A 23,662-nucleotide genomic window follows, 5' to 3' on the forward strand; every position below is an offset into this window, starting at 1 on the left:
GGGACAGTAAAGCAACGGGCTCTGCTGGGGAAAATTGTGCTGCAGTAATGGAAAAAAAGGGGCTTTTTTGGACTAATTTCTGTGCCAAACCACAGGAAATGCAAATGGAATACACAGGACACCCTTCAGTGTCCCCTGTGTACCTGAAGGCTGCGTTGTGCAGCAGGGAGGAGGAGAAGGCCATTGCACAGCTCGGTGTCCCAGTGTGGCTTTCCTCATGGGATGCTGGCACAGCATCTTCTCCCCTGCCTGAGGTCCTGTCCTGCCTCAGCTTCCCACAGCATTAGAGCCAGGTGTGGCTCCATCTCCACTGCTCTGAGCTCCTCAGGCCCCTGCCATTCAGAGGGAGCACTCACCCTGCCTGTTCTTCCAGCCAAAAGACAAAAATAAGAGGCACCAGCACCCGTCAGGATGGGCAGTGCCCCGAATAACTCCCAGCAGCTGCCTGCTGCCGACTGCGTCCCCGCTCTGCGCGCATCTGAACTTCCCTGATGCCTTCTCATCTTTAATTAAGCACTTCCATCAGCTCAGCCTTCTTGCTGGATCTGAATTTTTTTTTCCCTGTAGCCATGGCAACGCTTCCCCTGGGCAGGCTGCGCCGGAGCCAGTGACAAACCCCATGTGTGGCTGTTTTGTTTGGGCCTGGAAACTTCCCTGCCGTTTGGGAAAACTTGGGAAAAGAAAATCCTGCAACGAGCTGGTGAGCGGCAAAGGGAGCCAGGCTGAGGAGTGTGTTTTGGGCTGAGCATCCATTCTATCCCTCAAGGAGCCCTGCTCCAGCAGGGAAGGCAGAGCCTTGATCTCAGGATGCCTTGGCTGTTCCTCCAAAAGATGGCTGCAGTGTCCATGTTTTGTGTGGGTGCAAGTGACAGCCCTGCTGCGGCCATTGCATGGTCCCTTGGTGGTGGTGACACAGGGACTGCCATTGCCCTGCTCCTCCTGCCAGGACCAGCAAATCATAAGCCATGAAGCTGCTGTGAGGCAGGGGGACAATGACACAGATGTGGTGACACGGGGCACGGACATGGTGAGTGGGGTAGGACTCAGTGGCACAGGAAGGGATGCAGGGACTTGAGGAAGGAATGGAGTGACAGACAGGAGGAGGCAGCAGGGCAGTTAGGTGTCAGAAAATAGGATAGGAGACATTAAGCAGGGTGGGTGATGTGGGACAGGGGTAAGTGGCACAGGGCAGGGATAGGTGACACAGGGCATCGGTAGGTGAGAGAGTAGGGTTAGGTGACAAGGCAGGGACAAGTGTCAGGGCACAGGCTGCTGACTCCAGTGCCCAGTGCTGCTCCCAGTGTCCCACTATCCTGGTGTCCTAATGTCCTGGTATGCCGATGTCCTGGTGTTCCAGTATCTCAGTATCCTGGTGTCCCAATGTTCTTGTATCCCGATGTTCTGGTGTCCTGATATCTCGATGTCCTTCTGTCCCGATATCCCGCTATCCGTGTGCCCCCCAGTCCCGCTGTCCCGCTGTCTGGGTATCCCAATGTCCCAGTGTCCCCCAGTCCCGGTGTCCCGATGTCTGGGTGTCCCCTTGTCCGGGTGTCCTGCTGTCCCCCTGTCCCGCGTCCCGGTACCCTATGTCCCTCTGTCCTGCTGTCCCCCTGTCCCTCTGTCCCCCTGTCCCGGTACCCGCTGTCCCTCTGTCCCGGTACCCGCTGTCCCGCTGTCCCTCTGTCCCCCTTGTCTCTCTGTCCCCCTGTCACGCTGCCCTCTGTCCCGGTACCCGCTGTCCCTCTGTCCTGCTGTCCCTCTGTCCCGGTCCCCCCGTGCCCGGCGCTGTCCCGGCGCAGCGGCGCCCTCTGGCGGCGGCGGGCGGCGCGGCGGCGGCGGGTATAAAAGGCGGCTGCGGGCGGCGGCGGGATCGGGAGCGGCGGGATCGGGAGCGGGATCGGGAGCGGGATGGCCGGCCCGCAGCAGGCCCCGCACCTCCACCTGGCCGAGCTCACCGCCTCCCAGTTCCTCGACATCTGGCGGCACTTCGACGCGGACGGTCAGTCCCGGGGCGCGCGGGACACTCCGCTCCTCAAAAAAACCGGCGGGGAGGGCAGCGGGCTGAGCATCCCTGGGGGCGCGGGGCTGAACGGGGGGTGGTGAAGAGTCCAGGACATCCCGGAGGAGAGGATAAAGCCTCCACCGCCGCAGGCCGGTGGTTACGGTGAGCCCCCGGGGTGATGGAGAGCCCCCCGGGATGCAGAGACTCCAGGATGGAGAGTCTCCGGGGTGATGGAGAGTCTCCGGGGTGATGGAGAGTCTCCGGGGTGATGGAGAGTCTCCGCGGCACAGCCCCGTCGGTTGAAGCTCCGGGGTCGGGGAAGCAATCGGTCCCCCAGGACGCCCCGCCGGGAAAGGACGGGGAGCCCCAGAACTGGACCCCACTGGGAGCCCTCAACCCATGGGATGCTGAGCCCGGGATATCCCGGGTCTCCTTGACACGTCCCCCGGGTGCCTTGAGAGCTGGGATTCGCTCGGGGCTGGTGTCACCTCTGGGGGCTGCTCTGGGCGTCTTGCCCTTCCCGGGGTGCCCAGTGTCCGCCCTCGGTCCCCTCCGTCTCCCCGCCTCGGCAGTGCCCCGCACTTGGGACCTGGAAGGAGTGGGGCAGCGCGGGCACCACACTGGCCCCAGGGCCACCCCCCTGCCAGGAGTGACAGAGAGGTGTCCCACGCCCGGAGCAGGCTGAGGAACGGTCCCTCCACGTCTGGAGTGCTTGGTCTCTGCCTCCCTGCTCCCCAGCCTCCCAAAACCTCTCCCGGGAGATGCTGGCAAAAACCGTGTCCACTATGGGGATGTCACCTTCCCACGGAGTCACATCTGGGCAGGACATCCCTGTTTCTACCGCTGTCAGCCCCAAAAAGGGGGGGGAAATGCAAAAACCAGCATTGTTTTGTTGGAAAACAGTTTCTTCCAGCGCTGCGGTGCCGTGAAGGAGGCTCAGCCTGCTGGGAACACCAGCCCAGGGGAAAGCTCCTGTCCTTCACTGAGACTCCTGCTCCTGCAGGGAGGTTTGGGGACCAAAAACCTCCTGGGAACTACGTCACGTAGCCTCCCCAGCTGCACTGCTGGAACTGGAGCTCATCTTGCTCCTGGCTGCATTTTGGGGTCCCCCCCCTGCAGCCTCACAGCATCAGGGACACAGACACAGGTCCCTGTCACTGCTGGCACTGGAGCAGCCACCAAGGGGTTGGGAAGGTGGCACTCCAGTGGGAGTGGGCAGCTCCTGATGTGGGTGTCCAGCTGCCTCCCTGCAGCGTGTCCCACTGCGCCCTTGGATGTGCTCTGTCATCTCCAAAACACCGCGGCAGGCACGGATCCAGCTTGGCCCACGGCCCCCAGGCAGGGCAAGGCTGAGCTGCAGCACGGCAGGTGCCCAGCAGAGGAGGGACTCAGGCATCAGGAAAGAAGGTGGCCTTGACAAGGACAATGCTCAGCTGCACCAGGCAGGAGCTCCAACAGCCCTGGCTGCTTCCCTGTGCCGATGGAGGGACCTGGGGTTCATCCTGCTGTGCATGGGACTACTTCACCCAAGCTCATCCCTGCATTTAAACCCCTTCAATGTGCCTTCCAGGCCTTGAGCTGCTTCCCCTCAAGGCTTGTCATGCCCCAGAGATGTCCCCTTGGATGTCTTTGTTGTCCTCACTTTACCATCCACAGCTGCCCTGAGGCTCCGAGGTGGAGCTGCATGGACTGGCTGTGGCTCTCCGGAGGGGATTTTCCATGACACTCCACATCCCGCTGCTCTGCAAACATGGATCAGACCTGTCCAAGCTGCTGCTTGGAGGAAGCCAAGCTACTGGCCACAGCTTTTCTCAGCTTTATTCTTTTTTTCACAGCTCAAAACTCTTGTTGATTTTTCTTTTTTCCCCAACTGAATTCAAAGCCACTCGGGGTTCTCCTGCACCCACAAAAGCAAAGTCCTTGGGAAGAGCAGTGGGAAGCCAAAGTACCTCAGTGGCTCACACCAATATCACCCAAGCCCCCCATCCCCTCCTGGGAAGGATGCTGTTCACCCATTGGGATGTGGTCACCAAAGAGGAAGGTACCCTGGGAATTCCCAGTGCTTTGAGCTGGGATGTGGATGGGTTATTCCCAGCTGCTGTGTTGCAGAGGGCAGCAGATGATGCTGGGGAGCCTGCAGGTGACAATGCTGAAGGTGGCGCAGAGCAGAGAGATGTAGTCCAAGCCTCCAGAGGCTGAAATGCAGAGTGGTCCTGGGAAAATATTCACAAGGAAGAGCCCTGGCTATCCCTCAGCCAGGCACTCCAGGGGAAAGGGCAACATCCCTCTGCTGTGTCCAGATGTTCTTAGAAGGGAGGATTTCTGGCAGGGAGGGGACACCTTTCCTGACAGCACCATGGAGCCAGTGTCTTCACTGCTGTCTCCAGCTGTGATGTGACCCTGCTGCTTCCAGGCACAGCAGGCACCCCCAGAGCCACCCAGGGCCAGCACTGTGGGAGCTGTGTGTGGCTGAGCCATCCGGCCATCCAGCACCCCACAGGCAGGGCAGGGATACCCCGGGTTCCAGGGAACCACACCTCAGCACAGGTACAGGCAGTGAGAGGTGCGAGGTACACAGGACACGGATATTTTGGAGCTCCTGGCCATGCTGGAGATTGGCAGTGGGGTCACCCTTCCTGGAGCTGATCCTGCACCCAGGATGGGTGGATGCTGTGCTGGGTGCCTTGTCTCTGCTCCCCATTTGCCCTTGAGGCCCCCAAAGGGGGGGAGACAGGAGACAGTCCTGACTGGGAGATGCTTGCATGGGATGGGGTGCCTCTATTTAAGGCATCTGATTGAAGCATCAGATACAGAAAATGCAGCAAAGACCAAGATGAACAAAGTCCCTTGTGCCCCACAAATTAGTGCAAGGGACAAGTCCAGGGCTGTGTCACCTTTGAGCATCACCAGTATGTGTAACACTCAGCATCAACATTGGCTGGCTGTTCCTTGCTGCCGCAGTTGCCTTGGAGCCATGTCCTGCTGCAGAGGGAACAAGTGCCGTGTCCCCTGGGAGCATCTGTCCCTCTCCTCCTATGCTCTGACACTGTGACAATCTTACTGCATTTTTTTTCCTCCTGCAGGAAATGGCTACATTGAAGGCAAAGAGCTGGAAAATTTCTTCCAGGAGCTGGAAAGCGCAAGAAAGGGGGCGGGTGTGGTAAGAGCACTTCTGGTTTTGCTCCCTCCTTTCCCTGTTCCCTTGTGTCCAAAGACTCATGCTCATGTCAGCCCTATCTCCTTTGGGCACTCATGAGTGGGACTGGGACTCCTCTGGGAAGAAAGAGGGAGAAGACCAGCACAGGGAATGGGAAAAATGCTCCCATTCTCTCTCTCCTTGCTGGCAGGACTCAAAGAAGGACAATTTGGGTGACAAGATGAAGGAGTTTATGCACAAATATGACAAAAATGCAGATGGCAAAATCGAGATGGCAGAGGTGAGCGGTGCTGGACCTGACAAACCCCGGGCTGCCCATGTTCCACACTTGTGTTTCCCCTCCACCATTCCACCATGCCTGTGTTTCCCACAGCTGGCCCAGATCCTGCCCACGGAGGAGAATTTTCTGCTGTGTTTCCGCCAGCACGTGGGCTCCAGTTCAGAGTTCATGGAGGTGAGTGGGACAGGCTGCGCGGGGGGGATCCCTAGGGAATTCAACCCAGCTCCACCAAGGGAAAACTACGGGGAGCTTGAACTGCCCAAATCCCCCCCTGGTCTCCCCAAAACTCTTGGCATTAACTCAGCACTGGGAGGCAATGCTGGTTTAGGGAAGAGCAGGAGTGTGGTGAGTTTTCCCAGTTCTCAGCACCCCTTGGATACTTCTCAGGGCAGTCGGGTGCCTCATCCCAGCCTCCAGGCAAGGTGAGCTGCAAGGATTTGGGGTTTTTTTTGTAAACTTCCCCTCATGGTTGCTCCTAAGTGCCCAAGGGATGTGCTGAAGCCAACACTGTTCTGGGCCATGCCACAACCTCGCTGACCCCTTGCATGAGGTGAACCCACGCAGGTGGGAGAGAAACTGCAGATGGGAAATAAAACATAGCTGGGGGTGGAAGGGAATGTGAAGCATCCTGGAGAGGAAGGAGCTTGTACATGGAAACTGAAGCCTGGGTGGAGGAGAAGGCTGAAAGAGGAGCACCTCGTGACATGGTGGGGGGTGGGGGGTGAGTAAGCAGACACTATTGTTTAATTGTGGGATGCAATTAAATATTATTAAATATTAAAGCCTGGTCTTGCATACTGACATGGGGATAAAGGTGCTTGAACTCTTGGTGTGGGGCTGAACAAAAGCATCTAGCCCCAAGGGAGAGCAGGCGGTGCCAGTGGGAGCTGTGAGATGGCCCCATCTCCTTGAGGGTGGTGGGGGACACTCAGTGGGGGTTTATGGGGACACACACAGGTCAGGGGGAGTGGGGACACGAGCCCCTGCAAAGGCTCACGGCAAAGGCTCACGGCAGTCCCTCCGCAGGCTTGGCGCAGGTACGACACGGATCGCAGCGGCTACATCGAAGCCAACGAGCTCAAGGTGGGCTGTGGGCACAGGGTGGGCCGGGCTGGGTCCCTGCTAGTGGGACATCAGCTGGGGACGGGGACAGCCAGCAAAACTCTCTCCTCCCAGGGCTTCTTGTCGGACCTGCTGAAGAAGGCAAACCGGCCCTACGACGAGCCCAAGCTGCAGGAGTACACACAGACCATTGTGAGTGGCACTGGGGCACTGTGTCCCCAGCGGGGGTCTCAGCACCCCAGGGCGGTGGCAGGCAGGGGAGGAGCAGGAGATGGGTGACAGGGTGCTGTTTGTATGCCCACAGCTGCGGATGTTCGACATGAACGGTGACGGGAAGCTGGGCCTCTCCGAGATGTCCCGGTAAGGTCCCGGGAAGCGAGAAGGAAGAGCTGGGGAGGGAAAGACAACTGAAATGCTCGTGTTTAGGAAGAGGCTGCTCCAGCTTCCAAGAAAACTGTTTTCCTCTTTAATTTACTCATGTTTCTGAGCAAAACATCACTTTAATTTAAGAAAATGCCTTTTTCTGGCTGCTTCCTGCTCTTCCCTACCCTTCTTTTGTTTTTCAGACTTTTGCCTGTGCAAGAAAATTTTCTTCTGAAGTTTCAGGTAACATAATACTACTCCTACTGCTAAAAATAACAACAAAACCAACCCACTCCTATTGCTTGTACCTCTAACCTCTCTCTCATACCCTGCTACCTCTCTCATTCACTTGTCACTTCCCAGGGAATGAAGCTGTCCTCAGATGAGTTCAATGCCATCTTTGCCTTCTACGACAAGGTAGGGAGCCAACTCATGGGAAACTGCCCCAAATAAATATAACCTGGCAAAAAATAACCCCAAATCATATGGTTTTGGTTGGGGCAATTCCCTGCTCTGGTTTGGGATGGGAGAACTGGGTTTACCTCTGGCTGTGCTGGGTGAGGGTCTGGGAATGCCCATTCCAAGGGGGAATTGCAGGGCTTGTGTCCTTCCTGCTGTTGATGTCCCTCCCACACCATCCAGGATGGAAATGGCTTCATTGATGAGAATGAGCTGGATGCACTTTTGAAAGACCTGTATGAGAAGAATAAGAAAGTAAGTGGGGGCAGAGCTTGGGTGCCAGCCCCAGAGCCCCCCAGTTCCTTCTCCCATCTCCCAGCAGCATCTTTCCATGTCCATGCTCCATGGGGACCAGGAGATTCTGGTCCAAGTGCTGGCCCTGCATCCTCATGGGAAGCTACATGGAACTGGGGGGGAGTGCAATCTCAGCCTGGGGCTACTCCCCTGGGAGAAAGGGGATGCCCACCCCCAGTGCCCCCCGTGCCTTGCAGGAGATGAACATCCAGCAGCTCACCAACTACAGGAAGAGCATCATGAACCTCTCCGACGGGGGCAAGCTCTACCGCAAGGAACTGGAGATGGTGCTCTGCAATGAGCCCCCCATGTAGGACCCCCACACACAGCCCACGCTCCTCCTCCCCGAAAGCAAGCACAAAGGGGAGCCCCCATCACTGCAGAGCTCCCCCAACATCTCTTGGGTTTGCTGTAGGTTGCTAAAATCCCATTTGGGGGGGAAAACTTTTTTTTTTTTCCCATCTGCCTGGTTTGTTTAATGATATGATTTTTTTTTCTTTGCGGGGGTGTTGTTTTCATTCCTTTGGTCTCTTGAGTTTTTATCATTTACCAAAGAACAGTTTACTAATAAATTCAAGTACTGCTAGACTGAAGTCCCTATTTCTGCATCCCATGGTGGGCTGTGGGGTGACAGGGAGGAGGGGATATCCCACTCTGATCCCAAGGAGGACGTGCCTGTGGGGTGGAGAAGAGAGATGGAGCATTTGGGAAAGCTCCTATGGAAAGAGGGTCATTGGAAAATCCCTGGGGAGCAGAGTGCAGGCAAGCTGGGTGTGTCTCCCAGTTCTCCCTCCCACACCTGCCAAAGCCTCTGGGACATCCCAAGGGTTGTTTCCCCCACTGCCAGTTTTGGAAACCAGTCCCAGGGTGACGATGGAGTCCCAGTGCAGGAGTCCCAGTGCAGTCTTTGCCACACCAGTACTGCCCAGTGCAGCCCAGCTGAGGCCTGTAGGGCCCAGCACGGTGAGGGCACTCCCATCCGGACACGTACAGCCCAGTACAACCCTGTGCAGCCCAGTATGGCCCAACAAATCCCACACAGCTCTGTATGGCTCGGAACAGCCCAGCATGGCACAGTGCAGTCCAGCACAGCCCCACACAGCCCAGCATGGCCCAGTACAGCCCTGTATATCCATCCCTCTGTGGCTCAAGACATTTCTGCATGGATCAGTACCACGCTATACAGACCTGGTGTTGTACAGTCCTGAGTGGCTAAGCACAGCCCAGGACAGACTTTACAGTCCACATGGTCCTGTACACCCCAGGATGGCACAGGGCAACCAGGTACAGCCCCGTACAGCCCAGTATGGCCTAGTACAGTCCTGTACAGCTCTATATGGCCAAGTACAGCCCTGTATATCCCTGCAGAGTCCCATATGGTGCGTTACAATCCTGCATAGCTCACTGTGGCCCCAGACTGCCCTGTGTAGACTTGTTTGGCTCCATATGGTGCAGTGCAGTTCTATGCAGCTCAAGTACAGCGTTGTGCAGCATAGTATGGTGCAGTACCATCCTGTATGTCCCAGTAGGGCCAAGTACAGCCTGGTACAAGATGGTTCAGCACAGCCTAGTATGGCCTGCTATGTCCTAGTTGAGTCCTCCATATCCCAGTACAGCCTATTACAGCCCAGTGTGAAAAACGCCAATCACTTGGGTTTTTTTAAATTTTAAAAGTTTAATATTAGTAATATAATTAGAATAATAAAGTTTGAACAATTGAGATTAGGACAATATGAGACAATAAAAACAAAGAGATACGGACGTCCAGGTCCCGGTTTCTGGGCATCATGAGCCCGAAAAAGGACCCCGGTTAACAGAGGATTAACCCTTAAAAACAATCGCCTGTTGCATATTCATACATCTCATACATGATGCATAAATTCCATTCAAACACAGGATTCTGTCTGGTCACTGTCAACTTCTTCCTCTTAATCCTAATGCCGTCTTCCTGTCTGAGCGAGGTGGGAAGAAGTTAGTTTTCTGCTGATAAGGGAGCAATAAATTCCCTTTCTCTGAAAGATTTAGGTGTCCTGTGGCGTCTATCTGGTGCAAGTCCTTTCTTAACCAAATATCTTACATAGCATAGTTTCTATTTTAACATTATGTTATAACCTAAACCAGTATTTAATAGTTAATTTAATACTTAAGAAAATTAATACAGCATAACTTTCTAACTTAACACATACAATATTCATTTTAATACTTGCGAAAAGCCAATCATAACATACACATTTTTCACACCAGTACAGTGTAGGACAGCCAGTATTTCCTGGTACAAGATAGCCCAGTACATCCCGGTCGAGTCCGGCACATCCCAGCACGGCCCAGCACGGCCCGGACCGAGCGGCAAGGCTGCACTGACCCGTACCGGCCGCCAGGGGGCAGCGCGGGCGGTGCCCGGAGCGCGGCGGCGCATGCGCGGGGCGGAGCGCTCAGCCGGCGCCCGTGGTGTGAAGTGCCCGCCCGCCGCTGCCACCACTGCCGCTGCCGCCATGGCGCTCCTGCACAGCCGCCGGCTCCTCGCCGCCCCGCGCCTCGCCGCCGCCGCCTCCCGTGCCAGGTGAGGACTGAGAGGTGGCTCAGCCCCTAGGGCCGCCCGCCGCTGTCGGCGGAGGGGTTTTCCCGCGGCTGAGCCCCGCTCCGGGGTGGCGGTGGGGGGAGGCTGCGGGAAGCGAGTCCCCCCGTGCGGCCCGCCGCTGACGCCGCGCTGGGGAAGGGGGTTGCCGGGGGGACGGACCGCGCTCTGATTGGCTGGGGAGGGGGGTCCTCGCGCTCTGATTGGCTGAGGCCCAGCCCGGCGCCCCCCGCCTGCCCTTGAGGCGCCGCCGTGGAGGGCGCGTAGGCACCGGGGACCCCGAGAAACGGGGCCGGGGCAGCTTGTGCCTTAACCACGGCCTGGGGACACCCTGTGCCTTCAGTGATTGGGTGGGGTGCTGCTAGTGATGTACACTGTGCTTCGGGGCACGAATGATGTGGTCGGTGAGCGGCTGGACGTGCCCAGGCCATGTGCGCTCGCAGCGCAGAAACCACCAGTGTGCTGGGCTGCATCACCGGCAGGGTAGGCATCAGGTAAAGGGAGGGGATTCTGCCCTCTGGTCTGCTCTGCTGAGACCCCACCTGCAGCTCTGCATCCACTTTTGGGAGCCCAGCACAAGAAGGACATCGACCTGTTCGAGCAAGTCCAGAGGAGGCCACAAAGATGATTAGAGGAATGGAGCACCGTTTCTATGGGGAAAGGCTGAGTGAAAGAGCTGGGGTTATTCAACTTGAAAGAGAGAAGGCTTCGGGGTGACCTAATTGTGGCCTTCCACTATCTAAAGGGGCTACAAGAGAGCTGGAGAGGGACTTTTGACAAGGGTATGGAGTGCCAGGACAAGGGGGAAAGGGTTTAAATTGACAGAGGGCAGGGTTAAATTAGATATTAGGAACAAAATCTTCCCTGTGAGGGTGGTGAGGCCCTGGAACAGGTTGTCCAGAAAAACTGCCTGTCACATCCCTGGAAGTGTTCCAGGACAGGTTGGACAGGGCTTGGAGCATCCTGGTCTAGTGGAAGGTGCCCCTGTCTATGGCAGGGGTTGTACAATGTAATCTTTCAGGTCTCTTCCAACCCAAACCATTCCAGGATTCTGCGTGCTGTAAAATGGGGCTGGGGTGGTGCTGTCTGGCTGCCCTGTGTAGTGGGACCAAAGGGATCTCTGCACTGTGCAGTGGGCCTCATGCACGTGGGTCATGCATGCTGCAGCAGGTCAGCAGTGACGCTGTAAAATGGGGCTGGAGTGGTGCTGTCTGGTTGCCCTGTGTAGTGGGACCAAAGGGACCTCTGCACTGTGCAGTGGGCCTCATGCACGTGGGTCATGCATGCTGCAGCAGGTCAGCAGTGACCCCATGATCCGTGAAATGGGGTGGGAGTAGTGCTGGCTGTGCCAGAGCTGTGCTCTCAGGGGTACAAACCCTGGCAGGAGCAGGGTGGGAGTGACTGTTTCTGTAAGGACCAGTCCTGCCCTGGCAGCTCTGGATTCTGCTGTCTCTGGTCAGCAGAGGTTTGGATAGAAGGATGTAGGGTGCTGCTGGAGCTGTGTGAAAAGCCCAGAACATCCAAGTTTCCACAAAGTACAGCTGACCTGAGAGCCACGGGGCTGGGAACATCACTGAGACCAGGTGGCCAAGAAGCAGAGCATGCAGAGGGATCTGGATGAGGCCTTGCTGCTCTCCAGAACCCTTTGACTCCTGGCCCTCACTAGTGGGGAAGTGTCTAAGAAACAGCTTCCAACCTATGTCAGAGCAGGAAAGCAGTGTTTTGGTTTTTTTAAAATCTCTATTCCAGCAGTCACTACTGCTTCTAAGCCAGCCTTCTGGCTCTTCTCAACAGGGACAGAAGAGCAGCTGTCTAAACTTGTGTTTTGTGCCCATGGACTATAGCAGGCCTGTGAAAGGCATGGAGCCTGCTGGCATAAGCTTTGCTTTTCTCAAGCTTGTTATAGAGCAAACTGTAAATTACCAAATTGCATTGAGGTCACCCAGGAGAGGTTGTTGAGTTTTGTAACTGTGCACAGCCTCCTTTTTCCGTTCAGGAATAGTGGCTTATTATGCAACAAGGGAAGCCAAGCACTGATTAGCAGTTTCTGTTTCCTTATCTTCAGCAATACAATGTGGTGCTCCAGCTGCTATCATTAATCTGTGCTGAGAATGCTCTTTCTGAAAGCAGAACAGAGGTTAAGAGATACGAAATGGTTAAAATGGCTCCGTTGACACACAAATGCTAATTAGGATGATAACTCAGTCTGCTGCTCTGATGTATCACAAGACAGCTATTTAAATACCTTTCTTGGTGGAAAACTTAGAAGCTCACTGGGGCAAGGAATTTTTAGGGTTGAAAAGCCCTGTAGTAGCCAGCAGCCTGTTGGCATTGTTCTTGTGTAAATATTTGCTTTAGATGTGGTTTACGTACAGCCTTTGGCCCCTCACTCTGCTCTGTCTTGCAGAACTGCTGTGGGGCTTTGGCCAAGCTTCTGAAATCCAGTATCTTATGTGGCTGTACCTCAGGGAATGTGGCCTCTCCACAATGGAAACCTTCACTGGGCTTGTAAATGCTTGTTCTCCAGGCTTGGCTTGAGTCCTTAAGCACTTCTTATGTCTGTGCACTTGAGGCATAAGTTCCACATATATTTTTGAAAATTGTTGCAAATTTATGCAATTCCTGGTGCATTTTTCCACCTTCTCTGTCCCACTGCACTTGCAGTTGTGCATTAAACCAGCTCAGAAGACCAGCATGACTGAGGAGTACAGAGACTATTTGGAGCTCTGATGAGCATCTAAACTCTGACTGGGCCTTGTGTGTGGAAGTCCTGTAGGTGGAGAATGTGCTTCCTTTGGCTTACATTGAGTATCCCTCGGGTAGTTCAACCCCAGCTTAAGTTTACCTCTGGTTAGTTTTCTGCACTGAATACCTCTGGCCTGGCAGAGATGTGCAGTTTATAGCTTTGACCTTTATTCAAGCCCAATGTTCTTTTAATTGCTCAAAATAAAATTCAAGGCAGTTCAGGGACAACAGTAACAGGGGGCTAGCAGTGTGTTAGGGTTTGTGGCCTTGGACCCCTAGTAGATCTCTTTATCCCAAACCCCTTTGGGAAAGCTTGCCTCTGTGATCTCTTTGGTATCCTGGTGTGTTTGTACAGCTCAGCCTAGGCTTTTTTTTCTCCTGTCTCCCTGCAAGCTCACTTCCGTGGAAACACCAGAGGAGTCTTGTTTCACCTGGAAACCTTCATGCTGAGAACAGGAAAATAAGTCCTAAACCTACCCCGTTGGTGCCTTAAGCCAACATAAAAACCGGCTCAGAACAAAAGTACTTAACTCTCTGGAGTGCTGCAGCTTAGGTAAATGCCTGCAGGATCAGCATTAATTGCAGTATGTTAGAGCTCAGTGACCTGCCTAAGCCTTAGCAGGATCAGGACCTAAATACCCCAAACACTGTAAGCTGCTTGGGGAAAAGCCCAGCAGAAAGAAGGCGCTGTCACCATCTCCAAAGTAGCAGCTCTTTAAAATAGATGGCTAGGCTCCTGCAGCCCTTGATACCAAAATAATCCTAAACCAAGTAAACTGAAGAGAGAGCCACACTACTGCACATTGTTTCTCTCTTTCCCTGCCTCTCCGTTGCCAGGAAAATGTTGGGAAGGGTTTGTCCAAAGCCTCCTGAACCCGCAGCAGGAGTTTGCCCTGACAGTCCCCTTGACGTGTCCAGCTCAGGTTGGTTCCCCAGGTCACTCCATCCACACTGGCTGCAGCCCCTGTCCCTCTCTGCAGGGTGTGTTGCTGGCATCTCTGACTCATCCTCCTTTCCAAGCTAATCCTATACTTAAGAGGTAATTAAGACTAGTTGGTGGTCTAAAAAACATTAAGCACATCTTCCATTTTTAAACTACCTGAGGTGGCTCTACCTCTTCCTCAAAGCCTGCCAAAAGGAATAGCAGGCTTTTTTTAAATTTGGAAATAGTGTACAGAGGGTTGTCTGAAGTTAGTCTGAAGAGGGCAAATGATTGAGGCTCCATGAGATGCAATCTACATACATGGGAGAGTGCAACATTTTTCTTCAGTGAGGAAGCTTGGCCTAAATGGACCTAAAACAGGGACAGAGTGGAAAGATGATGGTGTGAGTTCTGCTGGTCAGTTAGAGCTTCCTTAACCTTTGTGGCCCCGCTGCCCACAGATCTGTATCTGCCTACAGAGTCTGCACTACCCATTCAGCAGGAGGTCTGGCTGGCCCTGGGCTGGCTCCAGGCTGCCTGCATTGCCTGGGGCACGGACCAGCTTCAGGACAGCGTTCCCAAGTTTGGAAAGTATCTTATTATCAGATGACATAGCCTTTCCTGGGCTGCAAAGCATAGTAAAGCTGATGTCTCTCTGTCTGTGTGTTTCTCCTTCAGCAATCAAGGCTTGAGTTCTGTCCTCCAGGGGATAAACCCAATCTACTTTGTATTGCACCCTTTATTCCCCACTGAGCTGGGGGACAGGGTAGGTGCCTGTGTGGTGACTCAGGACCCTCAGAGCTGCATGCAGTGCCTTCAGGAGGGGGTTGTGACAGCCAAATCCCTCTGCTAGGCAGGTTAAAAAACCACACTGCTGCTCCTGCACTGTGTGCAGGCCTGCAGGGCCTGGACATGGGACAGGCCAGAGACTGTGGCCAGAGGAAATAACAGGTTTCTTTTTATAGCATGGTCTGCTCTGCCCTTGACATTAAGAGAGCCTCTCCATCTTCAGGGTGTGCTGCCAGCCGGGCAGAGGCAGGTGGCTCCTTGTGTTGGGGGAACACAAAGCTCCTCCTGATGCAGGGAGGTTTTGTGCTTGACAGCAGGGGAAGGGTCTTCACATTAGAGCTTGTCACTTGTCACATGGGGAACAAACTGTCTTCTGTGTTTTCCTGGAAAACAGTATTTGTCTACAACACCAGAGGAGGCAGAGTTTGTAGAGCAAAGAGTGGAAATACCTTTATTTTGTCAGCCAATGCTGGGAGAAAAACAAATTAGTTTTCATGTACTAAGCCTTTCCAGGAGTTTGGAAGAGACTCCATATTCATGCTTTTGTGCAATTGCCTGGGTCTGGCCAAGGTTCCCTGGAGGGGAATGACCTGTGCAATCCCACGTGCAGGCTCTGGGCACTTCTCCAGAGCATAGCAGTTCAAGGCTTCAGTTTCCTGGGCTCTTTGTGGTGTTAGCACATAAAGCAAACAGGAGCATTTCAACATGCTAATGACTGAGAGGGAGTCAGTTATCTTCAGCCACAATGAACCGAGGCTCTTTGCCCGTTCTGCAATATACTATGTGACTTAAATGGTTTGCTTTGGTTTTTTGGATAATTCTGTGAACACTATTTGTACCTTTTTCAGTGGTTTAAAGGCAATATTTCCCTTGGGGGTTTCTGTTGGTGCACATCTCTGCCCAGTTCTCAAGCCTCATGCTTAGCTTCTTGTTTCTCCCTTTAGCTCATGGTGGTCCCATGTGGAGATGGGTCCCCCCGACCCCATCCTGGGGGTGACAGAAGCTTACAAGCGTGACACCAACTCCAAGAAGATGAACCTGGGAGTGGGGGCGTATCGGGATGACAACGGGAAGCCGTATGTCCTGAACTGTGTTCGCAAGGTGAGCTGGCTGCTGGGCAGGGCCAGATCCAGGTGCCTGAGGGAGTCGGGGAAGGGGAAGGTCACAAAGCAGTTTTGTCTCTTGATCCTTAAAATAAGCTCTGTCTCTAACAGAGCAGTTCAGTACTCCTGGATGTCTCCCTTAGCGGGACTAATGCTTTTGAGACATGACAGAGCCGTTAAGTAGTACAGGATAAAACAGAAAATACATGTCCTGTTCCCATTCAGGTAACTCTTAACTTGTTGCTGACTTTTATGAGCCCTCCAATGCACCTGTTCTCTCAGCTTCAAGGTGTTTCTTGAACAAGCTGATGCTCTTTAGGGCACCCCACAAGGGAGGAAGGAGCTGACATTGGCCCCTTAATGGATTAGTCTTAGAAATTCTGCTGAGCTGACACTACTCGTTTCTCCATAAGCCAATCTAAAACTCCAGCCCACTGAGCTGAGTGTGGACATAGCCCTTGAAGGGATTATGGGATCTTTTAGGGCTGTAGGGGTAGAAACAGGCTGTTAAATAGCTGGCAGCTGACACATGCATTGATTGGCTGCACTGCCAGGGAGGGTGCAGGGTGAGTGCCTTTTCCATGTGTCTCATCAGTGTGGGGTTTAAAGCCATCCCTTGCCCTCCCTCTCTCTGTGCAGCTGGGTCACAACCAGGGAGCCTGGATGGTTTGCTACCTTTCCTGGTTTGGGGATGTATCCTATGTAGAGATGACATCTGCCTCTCAGTAACACTCAAGTCTTGCTTTCCTGCAGGACAATTTGTGCTTGGGCAAAGAAGTGTGTCCTTGTGCAGCTGGAAGTGGTGCTCTCTTCTGGTGCCAGGTTTCCTTGGCTCCACTGTACCAACACTGTCACCCACTGAGGGCTCTGGTGGCTGTGGGGTTTTATCTGAAATGTTTACTGCTGCCCCTTGCTTGGAATGAGCCCTGCAGAGAAACTCCTGTAAACCAACCTTTACCCCTTTCAAGCAAGCAAATGTGCAAAGAAGTGACCTTCAGCTGTCCATCACTATCTGCACGGTGATGCCTTCCTTGCTGAGCTTGTGTCCTCCCTTCCAGGCAGAGGCCATGATAGCATCCAAGAAGATGGATAAGGAGTACTTGCCCATCGGGGGACTAGCGGATTTCACCCGGGCATCCGCAGAACTGGCTCTGGGGGAAAACAGTGAGGCCTTCAAGAGCGGCCGGGTAAGGAGAGGGCAGGACACGGGGCAGGGAGGATACATGGTTGGTATGTGGGTGCTCAGCAAATGTGGAAGAACTGGTGGGCTGTTGATGCTTCTGAGTTGTGGGCTGGCTGGCCCCAAGGATCACTGCTTCCTCTGAAGGCTGGGGTGAAACAGCCCTGTCCAAGGAGGGGATTTAACCTTGCCAGGGGGCCCAACTCCCTGCCCTGGAGCTGGAGATGCTGACCCCTGTGGTCCCTCCAGCCCCTTGTCCCTGTTCTGGTGTGTGGCTGCTAGTGCTGACATAGTGACTGCACTCTCTCTGTAACACAACGTGGCTACTCAGACTCAGATTTTTTTTTTTCTTTTCTTGCAGTATGTTACTGTGCAGGGTATTTCTGGGACTGGATCTCTGCGAATTGGAGCCAACTTTTTGGTGAGTGCCTGACCAGCAGTGGAAGGAAAGGACATATTTTGACCAGAGCTGAATTTTTACAGTTTTCTAACTTCTTGTATGTATACAACCTGTCTGAACACTCTGTCTTTCTATTGACCAGCAACGATTCTTCAAAGCCAGCCGTGATGTGTATCTACCCAAACCGTCCTGGGGCAATCATACTCCCATTTTCCGTGATGCTGGCATGCAGCTTCAGGCTTATCGCTACTATGACCCCAAGACGTGCAGCCTTGACTTCTCTGGAGCCATGGATGACATTTCTGTGAGTTGCCTTCCATGTCTGGAGAAGGGAGGTCGTGTGGGGAAATGGGTGATGTGTTACTTTACTTTATATGTGATCATGTGGCATGGAGCCATGTCAGGGGAGTTTTAGGCTGGATATTAGGAAAAGATTTTTCACTCGGAGGGTGGTTGGGCACTCAGACAGGGTCCTGAGGGAAGTTGTCATGGCACCAAGTCTGCCAGGGTTCAAGGAGTGCTTGAACAATTCAGGCACATAGTGTGGTGCTCAGGGTTGTCCTGTGCAGGGCCAAGGAGGTGGACTCCTTATGGGTCCATTCCAGCTCAGAATATTCTATCATTCTGTGATGCCTGAAGGCATTAAATCAAGGCTAGAAGCCCCACAGAGCTCATCCAAGCTGTCTCATCTGCTGAGGAGAATGCTCAGATATCATTGATGATTCATTCTCTATAACATCTTCCTTAGAAAATTCCAGAGAAGAGCATCATCCTCTTACATGCTTGTGCTCACAACCCCACTGGGGTGGATCCCCGGCAGGAGCAATGGAAGGAGTTGGCAGCTACAGTGAAGGTAAGCAATGTCCCAGGGATACTGTGCCATTCCTGGGAAAACCACACCTCTGGCCTTTCATGGGTGGCACCTGGTCTTCACTTTGCTAAAGGTTATTCCCTTCTCTGAGGCCAGGATGGGTGTCATGTTCCTGACAGGAGCCAGCCATATGTACCCAGAAAGCTGCTAGCTGACCATTGGGCTTTCTGCTGGCACCTTCCCAGGAAGCTGGAGTAGGGAGACCTGAAAGGGGAGCAGCAGGGTTGAAAGCATGAGCTGTGATTGCTGGAGCAGAGCACCCAGTGCTGGTGTATTAAAAATGCTGGAAGATCTCTCACATGCCTGGTGTCTCCTTGCAAGCTTCAGCTGCAAATAGATAGGGACAGGTTCTACCTTCTCCTCCTTCCAGCTCTTCCATCAAGTCTGTAGACAGCGAAATTTGGCTTGGAGATACCTGGCCTTAGAAGGGTCCTGAGAATTGGTAGATGTCAAAGTGATCTCTGTGGCCTACAGAAGGGTAGATCTAAGGGGCAGTGTATCTGGGGTATCTGCCTAGCTGACTAGAGAGTTCCCAGGTGATTTTCCTGGAAAATGATCATACAGAAGACATTGAAGTAGACTATTTTATTACTATTGAATTTACTTCTGCTTCCTGGGCCAGACTTGCACATCCCATAAGTGCACTGGAGGATCTTTAGCTGCTGTTTTGATGTGTGCTGGGTAGCTGCAGGTTTTGGGCTGCTTTCCCTGGGGTGAATGAAGGGGAATGGCTCTCTTTGTGGAGGAGAATCGCTGCAGATGGACAGACCACTGTCTGCATGGCTTTTCTCAGCCTGCTGCCCTGCTCCTTGGAGGGGTGCTCAGCTTCTGTGACACTCTCTTCCATCTTTGCTGGCAGAAACGAAACCTCCTCGTGTACTTTGACATGGCCTACCAGGGCTTTGCCAGTGGGGACATCAACCGGGATGCCTGGGCTGTGCGGTATTTCATCGAGCAGGGCATCAACATCGTCCTGTCACAGTCCTTCGCTAAGAACATGGGGCTGTACGGTGAGTCGGGCATGTGACAAGGAAATAGTTTCATCCAGGCTGCTGGTGGAACCCTAATACTTCAAGGTTTAGCAGCCAGTGTCTTCCTGCTGCCTGTGTTCATCCTGCAGTACTGAGCAGGGATAACCCATCAGGAGCTGGTGGAGACCCTTCTAGAGAATGGGGATCCCCTACAGCTGTGTGGTGTTGGGTGCCACAGTGTAAGAAGGATATAAAGCTTTCAGAGAGTGTCCAAAGGAAACTACAAAGATGGTGAATGGTCTAAAAGAGAAGCCATCCAAGGAGCAGTTGAGGACACTTGCCTTGTTCAACCTGGACAAGAGAAGACTGAGGGCAGAGCTCATCACGGGCATCAGTTGCCTCTCAAGGGGCAGCATCTGCTCTCTGTGACCAGTGACAGGACCCAAGGGAATGACATAGAACTGTGTCAGGGAGGATTTAGGCTGGATATTCGGGAAAGGTTCTTAACCTAAAGGGTGATTGGATATTGGAACAGGCTCCTCAGGGGAGTGGTCATAGCATAAGCCTGACAGAGCTTAAGGAGTGTTTGGACAATGCTGTCAGACACAGGAATTGTAGGATTCTTGGGGATGTTCTGTGCACGAAGAAAAACTGGACTCAATAATCCTTCCAACTAGATATTCTGTGATTCTCTTAGGAGAGCGTGCGGGTGCCTTCACAGTGATCTGCAGTGATGCAGATGAAGCCAAGAGGGTGGAGTCACAGCTGAAGATCCTCATCCGCCCCATGTATTCCAACCCACCTGTGAACGGAGCACGCATTGCCTCTATGATCCTGAACACCCCTGACCTACGGAAGGAGTGGTAAGAAGAAATCTGTCATGTTCATGACAGTGAGGTCTCTTTGTGCAGCTCTGTGCTGTGCTTACTGTGTGCTGATGGCACAGGCAGCTCTTAGCTTCAGCAACAGTCAGAACCATGTTTACTCTGGAGAAATCCCTGCTTATGTCCTGGCATCAGGTGGTGCCAGTTTAACCTGACACAAACAGGTTTTCCTTGTGTTATCAAGGAAGAAAACTCTGTGTAAAGGAGGGGATAAAGCTCCCAAAGGATTGAGGGCTGCAGGAGCTGCCAATCCAAGAAGCATAAAAGTCTGAGGTGGTGTAGCCATGTAGTATGTCTCATGTGGGGGAAGTGGAAGCATAAGCCCCCTGGGAATGAGACTCAGGAATGTAACCCTCATGCCCTAAGCCTGATTCCTGGCGTCAGCCTGTGCTGTTTTCCCAGCCCCTTGGTGCCGGGTCCCTCCCAGCAGCTGGCCTGGCAGAACAAAGGTTGGCAGTGTGCTGTGGCCTCACTGGGGGCTGTGTTCTTTTGGCAGTGTGACATTTGTGCCTGATCCCAGGCCCAGCAGAGACATTTCCTAGCTGTGCTGCTTTGGAACCGGGCCTGTTTGCCAATGCTACCCCTGCACTCTTGGTTTATCTGTAGATACTGTTTTATCTGGGTTTGAGTAGTAGCTGCCATGCTACTGACCCATGGCTTTCAGATGTGAGAAATGTCTGTATTCTAGTAGTAGTGTCTAACAGCAATGGAATAAATAAAAAGAGGTCACCTTCTGGTATCAAGAGAATGAAGCAGCTCCCCCAGCTGGAGCTGCATCTTCATGCTCAGCTGCATCCCTCTGTGGGGCCCCTCCAGGTGGAGAGGTTGATTTTCAATAGCTGGGGTGGGGCAAGCAGCATTGGTGTGTTCCAGCCCTGCTCTGAATGGTTCCTGGGTTGATTTCTCAGGCTCACAGAGGTGAAGGGAATGGCTGACCGGATCATCAGCATGCGGACTCAGCTGGTGTCCAACCTCAAGAAAGAGGGGTCCTCCCACAACTGGCAGCACATCACTGACCAGATCGGCATGTTCTGCTTCACAGGGCTGAAGCCTGAGCAGGTAAACACAATTCCAGCGGTCTCAAAGTGTCATTTGCAGTCCTTGTCAGTAAGTTTTTGACTGCAGATGCCAAAATTAACCCTTGTAAGCACTTGTTCCTCAAAAGGAATATTCTCCAAGCCCTAAGCACTGGTGCATCATGGGGACCCCAGTCTTGCTCTGTTCCCTGCTGTACCTGGAATGTTGAAAGTAAACATGGCTGCCATGTCTATCAAAAAAAAGCAGTCACTTGGTGCTGCTCTGAAGTGACCTTAAAGGTCAGCTCAAGTGAGGTGACTCTTCCAGCTGAACATCTGCAGTGTTGCTGCTTGGCCTGAGAGCTGGGCAGCATCTCTGTGCACAGGGTACTCTGCAGGCAGTGGGATGCCCTGTCTGCTGGCAGCCAGTTTGCTTTGAGTTTCAGCAAGCTGGGCGAATTTGCACTGTGCTGACACAGCAGAGGTTGGCCTGCAGTTTGAACTTTGCTCTTTCACCCCAGGTGGAGCGGCTGATCAAGGAGTTCTCAGTCTACATGACAAAGGATGGACGCATCTCTGTGGCGGGAGTTACGTCAGGCAATGTGGGTTACCTGGCTCATGCCATCCATCAAGTCACAAAGTAAAGACAAAGGGGTGCCCTGGAGCTGGTGGCTTTCCCTTCCTCACCATGCGAAGATGAGGAGGGAAAAGAAACAAGCAGAATACTTCAACCACAGCACTTGAAGCCGCTGCTGAATGTATCTTGTAGATGAGTTGTAGAAGCCTAGTCAAATCCACCCTGTGTTGTGGAGCAGGGACATAATTGCTGGCTCCTGCTCGTCACAGCCGTTCTTCCCTGCTGTCCGTCCTTTCTCCATCAGCCCCAGCACCTATCTATGCTGGAGGAAGCAAATGCTTAGCAATGCCATCCTACCAGTGTAGGCACCAAAGGCTTCTCCGCACACATTTCTCCATGAGAAGGCTTTGTGAGGCTTTTGGCTGCTGGCCCAAGCAGCAGCAGGCAGGGAGCTGGGTGGGCTCCTCTGGTGTGCTCCTCCGAGCTCCTCAGCCAGTCCCTGCTGCCAGCAGGCTCCATCCTCCTCCGTCATCCCAGCCTGGGGCTGGGCAGCACCAAAGCCGTCCTCTGACAAACAGCTCTGAGGACTTCTCACTACCAAACTCTGCTCCGTCGTTGGCTTCGCTCTTTCCATCTGGGACTCTCCTGTCAGGTGTAATTCACAGTGGCATCAGTGCGTGGGGCAGACCAGCGTCCCTCTTTTAAACCTGTCTCACTTTCATACCTGGAGGTGAAACAATTTCTCACCAACCCCTCCCCAATAAGAATCTCCTCTGAAAACTGCTCTCTGGTGGTCTCTGCCTCACCCCATTCCTGTCCTAAGCCCAGCAGTCCAGCCCTATGCCTCCAGCAGCCCTCCCTGCAGTCCTTGTTGAGTGTCCGTAAGCCCAGAGGCTGGCCCTGCAGTATCCCCCTCATGTGGAGGTGTGGGGTATCCCTCTCTGCTCTGTTCAACCACATTCTGGTGACACCAGAAGAGAGTGATCTTGAGAGAAATCTGAGAGCTGATGACTCTAAAACCATTCTGTCCTAAGGCAGAAAACCATTCTGTCCTGAGGTCCTGTGACTTACTGGACTCTTGATTTTTAATCCAAATAAACTGGTGCATGGCTATGTTGAGCTGGGGAATTTATCCTGTCATTGTGCAGCTGGATCCTGTCCCTTCCATGCACCAAACATTCCCTCTCAGGACCATACTAGCACAGGGGATCTTACATGACCGGTGAAACCCGAATCTCCTGAGAATCCCATGTAGAGAGAGGCAGTTCCCACCGATAGGCCCCAGGAGTCCAGTGTGTCCAGGTCAGAGCTAGTGTCACAGAGCTGAAATTGAAGCATATGGTGTTGAACACAGGTGTTGCTGGCAAGAGGCCAAATTCCAAAAAGCTGTCTGCCTTGGGACATGGGGCCATCTTTAGCCACTGCCCCACGATGGAGTGGAGCCTCCCTACACGGAGCTGGAGGCATTACCTCTTAAGTCTGTGAGCTGTCTCCATCCACAGGCACCTCCTCCCTCTGCAGCCATAGCAGGGTATTTAGCAGGGCAGTCCTCATTCCCCATTCCTGCCCAGGGCAGCTGTGTGCCCATTGGAGCTGGGACAGGTCCAGTCTGGTGCACCTGTCCCGGTCTAGTGCGCGTTGTTGCCAGACTTGCTGGAAGGCTGGATCCTCCCGCCGCTCCCTGACAGAAGGTTTCCGCTCCCACGCCGCTTGTTTACTGGCCCGATGCCCACAGCCGCTGCTTGCTGTCCTTTGTGCAATAAACCGCTTTCCATGCCGCACACGCCGTAGGTGCTGCCCCACGGCGCTGTGGGTTCCTGTGCTGTGGTCCCTGATTCTGCGTGGCTCTGGAGCTGCCGCCTCCTGCCCTCTTACCCGCGTGGGGCCGTTCTTCTGCTCGTTCTCTGTACAATAAAAGCACCCTGGAGCACAGCCCCGTCTCTCGCTCTCTCCTTGCCTCGGGTCCCTGCAGGCTCAGCCTCTGGGAAGGGCTACCCGAAGGGGGATGTTTC

General features: G+C 53.6%; 2 protein-coding genes across 2 annotated transcripts; both read left to right on the plus strand.

Moving 5' to 3' along the window:
- Nucleotides 1–1,862: 1,862 nt before the first annotated feature.
- Nucleotides 1,863–8,203, plus strand: CALB2 (calbindin 2). The gene is made up of 11 exons (XM_041400764.1): nucleotides 1,863–1,999; nucleotides 5,086–5,162; nucleotides 5,350–5,439; nucleotides 5,533–5,613; nucleotides 6,466–6,522; nucleotides 6,616–6,693; nucleotides 6,806–6,861; nucleotides 7,068–7,107; nucleotides 7,228–7,281; nucleotides 7,507–7,578; nucleotides 7,815–8,203. Exons 1-11 carry the CDS (start codon nucleotides 1,909–1,911, stop codon nucleotides 7,929–7,931), a joined length of 813 nt encoding a protein of 270 aa, XP_041256698.1. The 5' UTR covers nucleotides 1,863–1,908; the 3' UTR covers nucleotides 7,932–8,203.
- Nucleotides 8,204–10,023: 1,820 nt separating this feature from the next.
- GOT2 (glutamic-oxaloacetic transaminase 2) lies at nucleotides 10,024–23,582 on the plus strand. The gene is made up of 10 exons (XM_041400641.1): nucleotides 10,024–10,177; nucleotides 15,593–15,749; nucleotides 16,810–16,938; nucleotides 17,293–17,352; nucleotides 17,474–17,635; nucleotides 18,080–18,184; nucleotides 19,062–19,212; nucleotides 19,871–20,036; nucleotides 20,966–21,116; nucleotides 21,595–23,582. The coding sequence occupies exons 1-10, from the start codon at nucleotides 10,032–10,034 to the stop codon at nucleotides 21,715–21,717; spliced, it is 1,350 nt and encodes a 449-aa protein (XP_041256575.1). The 5' UTR covers nucleotides 10,024–10,031; the 3' UTR covers nucleotides 21,718–23,582.
- The last annotated feature ends 80 nt before the right edge of the window (nucleotides 23,583–23,662 follow it).

This window comes from Onychostruthus taczanowskii, unplaced genomic scaffold (assembly GCF_017590055.1).
Source record: "Onychostruthus taczanowskii isolate IOZ18803 unplaced genomic scaffold, ASM1759005v1 scaffold18, whole genome shotgun sequence".
Classification (NCBI taxonomy): Eukaryota; Metazoa; Chordata; class Aves; order Passeriformes; family Passeridae; genus Onychostruthus; species Onychostruthus taczanowskii.